We start from the raw sequence: 8855 nt of genomic DNA on the forward strand, positions 1-8855 counted from the left end.
TAACGTCCTAAAACAGATGAGCAATGACAACACCAGAACATTCACCTCTGTAGAATGCTTTAAAGGCACAGTGCACTCAAAAATTACAACGTTGTCAATTTACTGACCATTGTGTTATTCTAAACCTGTATGACATTTTTTTCTTCTGTTGAAAACAAAACAAAACAAACATATTTTGAAAAATATTTTTTTCTTATTCAATAGATGCTGTAAATACTCCATCTGGTCCCAAAATGGTTGTTTCCCCACCATTTCCACATAGCTGTTCACTTTGTTTCAAACATGATACAATACTGCATATCTGAACTCTTGGTAGCTTTAGAAGCTGTTAAAATGAACAAAATCCCTTCTTCCAAATTTCCCTGAAATGGATTCAAATATAAAATCTCATGAACAGACTACAGAGAGCAAGGCAATGTGCCTCAACTTGACCATTTCAGTGCATTTCTAGCACTCAGGCTACAAAAACATATTATTTTGACAGAGGAAAATAAGATACAATTCTAATTTTAACATGATTTATTCTTTAGACATTATTGTTTAAATAAAAAAAGTATCACTGAGTCTCATTGAGAGCCCCATATCTTTGGGACTGAATATGAAGATTTCCGAAGAAAAGTTAATTATAATATAAAATCATATTGAAATATTTTTTATATCTTCTTCAGTTATAGGCACAAGTAAGGCAATTTATTCTTGAGTTACAGTCATGCAAACTTTGGAGAGAAAAAAAAAACCTTTGAAAAGTGTTTTTTCATCATTTCTGAACGATCACCATTGGCACATAATGCAACAAAGACATCTAAAGTAAACCGATTTTACTAGCAGGCCAACCGATCTGTGTAAAATAAAATTAATCTTGTTGAAGTCATTTTTACACCCCTGTAAGTTGGCTCTGAATCTGAAGTGAAAAATGCAAATTTTACCCCCTTCAGCAAACCAGTGGATTGCCTTTTCATTCATGACATTTCATATTTTGGCTTTTATCACTATATATATGTTTATCTTTGATTTGACACAGAATGACCCAAAAGAGTAATTCCTACGCCAAATTGTTATAGTGTAGTTATTGTGAAAAACTTTACCAGTAGTTATTCTGAACACCCGTGAGAACTTGAGGAGAACTAACTTTCGACATTTACTAAAAATCCAATTGGGATCAGTTGATTAGAAGTCAAAAAATGGCTGATTTATAGGTGTCCAGATACACTAGCATGTAGGTGCATATTTGTTTGTGTCAGTAAACTCACCATGAACTTGCTGGACTTTTTTCCTACAGTGCTGGAGAAGGTAACCTGCAGATCATGTGGGAAGTCCAGAGTCAGGATTCGTCCCCCTTCTTTCAGTTTGAGCACCACGGCATCCTGGCAGTCCACATACAGCACAATCTGCCTGGGCTCCACACTCAGAGCCATCCTCACCCAACCTCTGCCCGTAAAGGGACTCCCGCCAGGCAACTTTAGCACCGCAGGCCGCAGGCCGTCCGCTGACCTGAACTCCAGCTGAAGCCAGTCTGCTTTAGTGTTGGAGACGAGCTCCAGCAGGGGACGATCGCCATTCTTCTGGAAGGTAGAGGAGGTGAAGGAGATGAGGGTAGCCTCCGAGCCTCTGCGCTGACTGCCCACCAGGTGCAAACCCAGGACGCCCTGTGAGGTGTTGAAGAGGTAGTCCAAAAATGTCTGGGGTAGTTTGAGATGAGGCCTGCTGGAACGGAAACGCCAGGCTGCCATCTTTGGGTCACGACCATTGACCTTAGTGATCCCGGGGATAGTGTGAGTGATGCTAAGAGCCTCCAAGAGGTTGATTACTAATAGAAGACACATGTAGAATGACATCAGTGACATTAACAAGCCACATGCTGTATGCCTGGTAATCATTCAGTTCTGTGGTATATGTGACGCTGGAGAACAAGACCAGTCAGTTGCTGGGGTATATTTGTAACAATAGCCAAAAAAAAAACATTGTATAGGACAAAATTATCGATTTTTCTTTTATGCCAAAAATCATTAGGAAATTAAGTAAAGATCATGTAAAATATATCAAAACTTTATTTTTGATTAGTAATATGCTTTGCTAAAAATTCATATGGATAACTTCAGAGGTGATTTTCTCATTATTTAGATTTTTTTGCATCCTCAGATTCCAGATTTTCAAATAGTTGTATCTCGGCCAAATATTGTCCTAACAAACCATACATCAATGGAAAGATTATTTATTCAGCATCATTTGTAGTTAATTATTTCCTGTGTTTGCCTAATGACAATTTTAGGATTGGTTTATACAGACGCATAATAAGGCAGAATAGTTTCTATTGTAATAAATATGTCAAATATGTCATACACTGTAAAAAATGATTTTTTGAACTTGTAAATAAAGATAGCATCAGTTAAGTAAATTTTACAAACAAATACTATTTTGTCTTTTTACTTCAAAATATCATGTTTAATTCAATAAGCTACTTGAGGTTTCATTTGTATTTATTTTACTTAAATACATAAGTAAATTCAAATGGAACTGACTAGGTATAAATGAAAGTTAAAACTCAAGTATATTTTACTTGGAACCGTTTGTTATGTTTACAAGGATTCTTTAAGTAAATATCAAAGTTATGATGCCATATTTCCCAGCAAGCGGGCATGAATAATTAAAAATGTACACTGTTTTATGGTTGCTTTTGTTGTTAGTTGTTTATTTTAGTTGTTAGTTGTTGTTTGTTTTACTAACATACTGTTTTGTGACACCTGGAGTTTATTTTCTATTCAAAATGACCCATTGATACTCAAACACTATTCACTGATTGTTACCGTCATTGTGTGTGGTGTACCAAGTATTGAGGTCTCTGTGTTCAGGTGGCTATTCATTTTATTGAGTGGGCATATCATCTTAAAATGATAACAGCCTGTCTACATGCTTATTTGCATGTTTGCAAGTGAACCAAATGCTTTAATAACACGGTGATTTACCAGTGTTACCTTGTTAAAGTAAATTGCATAAACTCACAGATTTTATTAAATTCAATGTTTAAGTTGTACTTAAAATATATGAGTGCAAAATTTGCAAAAGAAAAATACAGTTGTACGCTTTTTTTCAGTAATAAGCATTAGGCTACACAATGTAAAATTCAGAAACAAAGAGTCACCAAAATTAACTGGGAATTTCCAAGCAAACCTAACTTAAAAATGTCTAATTAAACCTACTAATAATTATGTTTAGGCTTTTACTTAGCAAATGTTTGTAAATTTACTACAATTTTCTGAGTGAAAAAACTTAGCAAGCTTTTTTCAAGTAAATCCTACTCCACATTTTTTACAGTGTACTCAAGCACTGTAACGGAAGTATTTGTAATTAATTACAATACTTTCCATCTCTAGTCAGATCTTTACTGTTCTAAAGCTTCTTGAGGACAACACTGCTCTACACATGCACAGACACACACTCTTAATCTATATCTCAGGTATTTCTGTATGAAAGCAGACTGAATTGAGAAGAGACAGGAACTTAAAAGACTAGACAGAGACAGAAAGAAAGATAGGAAACAAAGGTTATGTGGAAGTTAAAAGGGTCCTTTGAAAATAAAAAAATAGCTGGCAAGAAGAAATGTACCTGGCACTGGGCAAATCAAAAACTGTCAGATAAATAGAGGCAAACAGAGACACAGACAACAGAGAGAGAAGTGCTTGTGTGCTCAGTGTGTTTGTGCATGCTTTAACTTAGCTATGGTTTGAGTACAGCACTGTCTGTCTGAATCTAAAATCACAATCAAAATCTCTCTTTGGGAACATCCTTGAAGTCAAAATATGGTGAAAACTGAGCACATTTTTGATGCAAAAGATTAGGGGTAGGGTTGGTCTGTAAATAATTAGAAAAATGTAACATATTTATGTATTATTCTAATTCAAAATATGTTTATTGAGGGGTAAAGTTAGTTTGCGATAATGGTAATTATAAATGTGGAATTGCAAAAAAAAAAAAAACATTTTTTATTCATATGCAATTTGGTTTTCATTATATGGAGGGGATTAGTTTGTAATCATAATTATGATTAATTAATTATGAATTTGTGCATTTTTAGATATCAATCGAATTAAATTTAAATGGATTGGTAATCAGGCATACTGGGCATTTTCCAAGTGGGCTGACGCACTAAAGGGAATGTATTTTTGTTTGTTTGTTTGTTTTTGCCGAGGACCATCATGCAGGGACAGCGAGCAGCCAGTAGCCCATTGGTTTGTCTCCTGTATTTACAGTGTAAACATCCAATCACAATGCGTTATAGATGGAGCAATGAAGAATTTCACTTCAGTAGCCTACATCACTTCAACTTCTTCCTCATCGGGATTTCCCAAGTTCTCACAGCAGATTTATCAAGAACAGGCTTGCTCTGCAGTGAGTGATGCGGGCCAAAGAGATGAGCAGGAGGTGAAGAAGATAGTAGCTGAATTGGTAAAGTGCTTGATAAGGGACTCACTGCTGAGGCAGGGATTACATCTTTTGGCCAAGTCAAGTCAAGTGTGTTCATAGAGTTTTCCATGGGCCAATGTGAATAAAGCTAGATTTAAATAAAAAAATACATGATATTGTTTGACCTGACGTTTTATTCTATCTAAACCAAGATGTGATATGAGTGTGATACATAGGCTACATACATACAGGTGCTAATATCGCGTTCATTAATGCAAATGAATCGCCTTAGATAATGAGTGGATATTGCGTAGCTTGTAAGTGATCTACAGCTCTGTCTATTAAATGTCGCTCCATTTGAAAGCAGGTGATGGCGATTTACTGCTAATCAGGGAACTGGCTTTACTGACGAAATTTGTGTGATAATCACATGCGATATATCACCCATCCCTACAAGCATGTTAACAAAGTTGACTGGAACTAAAAAGTGTGGAAGAAAAGGATGCAAAATCAATCGAGTGAACCGCAGCCTTATGAAGATTTTCAAGCAAAATGGATTCAAGAATTTTAGAGAACTTCACAAGGAATGGACTGAGGCTGGGGTCAAGGCATCAAGACGTGTCAAGAAACTTGGCCACAGTTGCTGTATTCCTCTTGTTAAGCCACTCCTGAACCACAGACAACGTCAGATGCATCTTACCTGGGCCAAGGAGAAGAAGAAATGGATTTTTGCCATTAGTCTAAAGTCCTTTTTTCAGATGAGAGCAAGTTTTGTATTTTATTTGGAAACCAAGGTCTTAGAGTCTGAAGGAAGGGTGGAGAAGCTTATAGCCCAAGTTGCTTGAAGTCCAATGTTAAGTTTCCACAGTCAGTGATGATTTGGGGTGCAATGTCATCTGCTGGTGTTGGTCCATTGTGTTTTTTGACCAAAGTCACTGCATCCGTTTACCAAGAAATTTTGGAGCACTTCATGCTTCCTTTTCCTGTCCATATTTTTGAAGATGCTGATTTCATTTTCCAGCAGGATTTGGCACCTGACACAAACTGATCACCTCCATGCCACACCGAATTGAGACAGTAATTAAAGCAAAAGGAGCCCCTACCAAGTATTGAGTACATGTACAGTAAATTAACATACTTTCCAGAAGGCCAACAATTCACATTTTTTTTTAATTGGTCTTATAAAGTATTCTCATTTGTTGAGAGTAAATTGGTAGGTTTTTGTTAAATGTGAGCCAAAACCATCATAATTAAAAGAACCAAAGACTTAATCTACTTCAGACTGTGTGCACTATTTAATACACAAGTTTCACAATTTGATTTTAATTACTGAAATAAACATTCTAATTTATTGAGATGCACCTGGAAATGAGTGTGTTTTCTCATTAAAAAATCTTTCTAAACTATCCTGTAATGTGAGGTGGGCACCACCATGTTTGTTTGCGCTGCAGTTCAGAGAGTCCTGTCAGTCGGATTTACAGCACGTGAATTCATAAATTTCTCCTGAAATACAAATTATAAGTGGCTGGTGAACTGGGTGAAGAATAGAGTGAACTTTATAGTTTCTTACAAGGTGAGTATCTGATATGAATAAGACACATAGGCAAATTAAATTAGAATGGATTGTTAATGTTGCTTCCAAGAACATATGTATGTTTTTTTACTCTAAATGTGTTGTTTTACTAGTACTTATGTGTGTTTAAATGTCTGAAAGTTAAAATATGCATTATGTGTGTTTGAATTTGGCAGTATGTGACGTCAACGAACGTTCTAAATCCCATATGTGGGACCATACCGCTCAAAGGGTTAATAATAATTCATTTATAATTTATGCCGTGCATTTATTTTCACAAATTATTAAGGAGGCAGCTGACGTTAATGGAATAATTTTCAGGTTTACTCACAAACTACATTTCCTGTTAGAGAGCCATTAGAAACTTAAATGTACTTGATTTAATTAAATTAATTGAAAAGTGTAGTGAAGTTGTAGTAATAGAATATGTTTGCGGTCATAATGATGACAATAGGCTAGCGCACACAAAAAGCGCTAAATCTGTTCTGTGCTCCGGCGTGGTTAGCGCTCACACTGCATGCGTACCATGCCCAAGCCCAACCGAACCATGCCCTGGCCCACCTCTTCCAACTGGGCCAGGGGTCTCATTTATAAACGTTGCGTATGCACAAAATGGGCATAGAAACATGCGCAGGCAATTTTTCACGCACATATCGGGATTTATAAAAAATAAACATGGCATAACATGTAGGCACCGTACAGAAATTATCAACCATGCATACAAACTCTTTTTCCTGGAGTGAGAAAAGTAATGAAGTAATCAATGATTTTAAACTCTGTTTTCATGTCGATATACACATTTACATTAAATACACCACTCGCATTAATGGAGATAAACACTGAAATTACATAACTTTTTTGAAAAAAAAAAAACAATTACATAATTTTATTAACAAAAGGCTACATAATTTTGCTGTGGCATGTTTTGTTGACAGCGATGAGTGCTATAGGTGCACAATTAATCATCTTTAAACTAAACTACAGATTACATGTTATGATAAATATTTAAGATAGAGCAATGATCAATGATGCGCACTTAATTTGATATTATGGGGGACACTGCTGGATTCAATGGTCCAACGGTCCATTGTCCGGTTTGAATAGGTCCAATGACACAGAGGTGTTGATGTCATGTGAAGGCATCTCCACAACATTATGAAAAATACCACTCTATATGAAGGGTATAACTAGGAGAAAACGGTAAGATTTGCACATTTCCTTTTTATAATTTTTATAAGTCTGTGACTTGCCGAGCCAGACAAAAGTATTTAGACTGCAATAAATATGGACCTATCTGTTTCCAATAAAAATAGCTAAAATGATGTTCATCAAGAAAAACTGCATACATTTAATTTGATTTGAATTGTTTAAAACAGTCGCAAAACTATCTGGCCAGTGTAAAAGAATGAGATCAGCTCTATTCTAAAATATATCTCAGAACAACTTGTTTTTATGAATGTTTTCATTTATTTATTATAAAATATAAGATACTGGATAATATTTAGCATTAAAAATGAATGTGTATGCGACAAATGGCATTCCCCATCTCATATTTCCATAATGTCTCTGTGTTACATGTCACGTGCATGCGAATATGCATGTGAATGGTGTGCAGATAAGGTTATGCATAGTAAAACAAGGAGTTGTAAGCTCCAGAGGTGGAGATGCACGTACGCACTTCCCCTGACTGGGATTTATAAAAGGATTTCTGCGCAGGTTCTGGCAAAAAAAAAAAAAAAATCTATCTTTTGTGTCTACGTACACTTTTAGGATGAAATCTACGGAGAGTTTTATAAATGAGACCCCAGGGCCGGCTAAACGAACCGCGCCCGAGCGCGGCCCTGAGCGCTCACACTAGTCAAACGAACCGGGCTTTTCGGGGTCAAACGCTCGGGCACGGTTCAGAACGCCTATTGTGAGTACACCTAGTGTGACAAGTTAGTGATTTTAATAAAGTGTAAATATTGAAAATTAAGAATAAATAAATATTAATAAATACTTTAGTGTGTGTTTCTTTTGGCATGTCTAAATCAGCGCAGCAGTGATAAAATGTAGCGGCGGCACACATCAAAGAAACAATATATCGATCAATGTATCATGTGTTTGATTGACAGCTGCACTCACCGGTCTCGGTCGCGTCCTGATGAGTCTCAACACAGTCACAAACATTCCAGAGGACAAGCAAACTCAGGAAAAGACCTCCAGCTAAAGCCTTCAGCTTCATTCTCACCAGACAGACTAATTTAGTCCTGCCTCAAATCTTCAGAGAAAACTTGAAGAAGAAACTGATTATAAATACATTAAAATAAAATAAAAAATCAATACATGAAGGGAGATCTCGGATGAAGAGCTGGATGAGTCCTCTGGTCTGGTCTCGTATGACAGCGACTCTCAGACATGAAACATCTGGATGCGTTTTCGTTTGGCTGGAGGGCTCGTGGCTTTCCTGTCGATTGCAAACAAAACAAGGCAAAGTTTCGTAATTTTCCGTCCTCCGCGAGTGAAACAAACGCTGTAAATGTGACAGTCGGAGGAGACTGCAGCTCTCTCCTGTGATCGGTGTTTCTCTGATCCTCCTTCTCTCCAGCCAATTGAAAAAAACGTTCGAATTTCAGTTCCGGTTTTCTGAACTTTTAGTGAAGAACACAACCGTTGTCTGAAGGCTACAAACATTATGGAATGCTCAACAGACTATGTGCATTCCAAAACGATTAAATATGAATTATGATAATATATGATATCATAAAGGTATTAAAAATGCAAATATATGTGAAGTAATATACATTTTAACTAAATTAATAATAATCTACCCTTACAGTATTTTCTAGTAGTTTGGTATTTATCATAGTACCGTAGTATACAAAAAATGGTGTTCACTGGT

The 8855-nt window shown here is 36.2% G+C and overlaps 1 protein-coding gene across 8 annotated transcripts in view; it reads right to left on the reverse strand.

The window, feature by feature from the left end:
* Positions 1-8641, reverse strand: part of kcp (kielin cysteine rich BMP regulator) — a 41847-nt gene extending 33206 nt beyond the window's left edge. For 7 of the 8 annotated variants that reach the window (XM_052581984.1, XM_052581983.1, XM_052581981.1 and 4 more), the window contains exons 1-2: positions 8099-8546; positions 1251-1807 (exon numbers count right to left, since the gene is read on the reverse strand). In XM_052581984.1, coding sequence (XP_052437944.1) covers positions 1251-1807; positions 8099-8198 — 657 coding nt within the window. In that variant the 5' untranslated portion in view covers positions 8199-8546. Of the gene's footprint in view, positions 1-1250; positions 1808-8098 lie in introns of all 8 variants that reach the window. The other variant, XM_052581977.1, reaches the window with a different exon arrangement.
* Between the last annotated feature and the right edge of the window lie 214 nt (positions 8642-8855).

This window comes from Carassius gibelio, chromosome B18, assembly GCF_023724105.1.
Source record: "Carassius gibelio isolate Cgi1373 ecotype wild population from Czech Republic chromosome B18, carGib1.2-hapl.c, whole genome shotgun sequence".
Lineage (NCBI taxonomy): Eukaryota > Metazoa > Chordata > Actinopteri > Cypriniformes > Cyprinidae > Carassius > Carassius gibelio.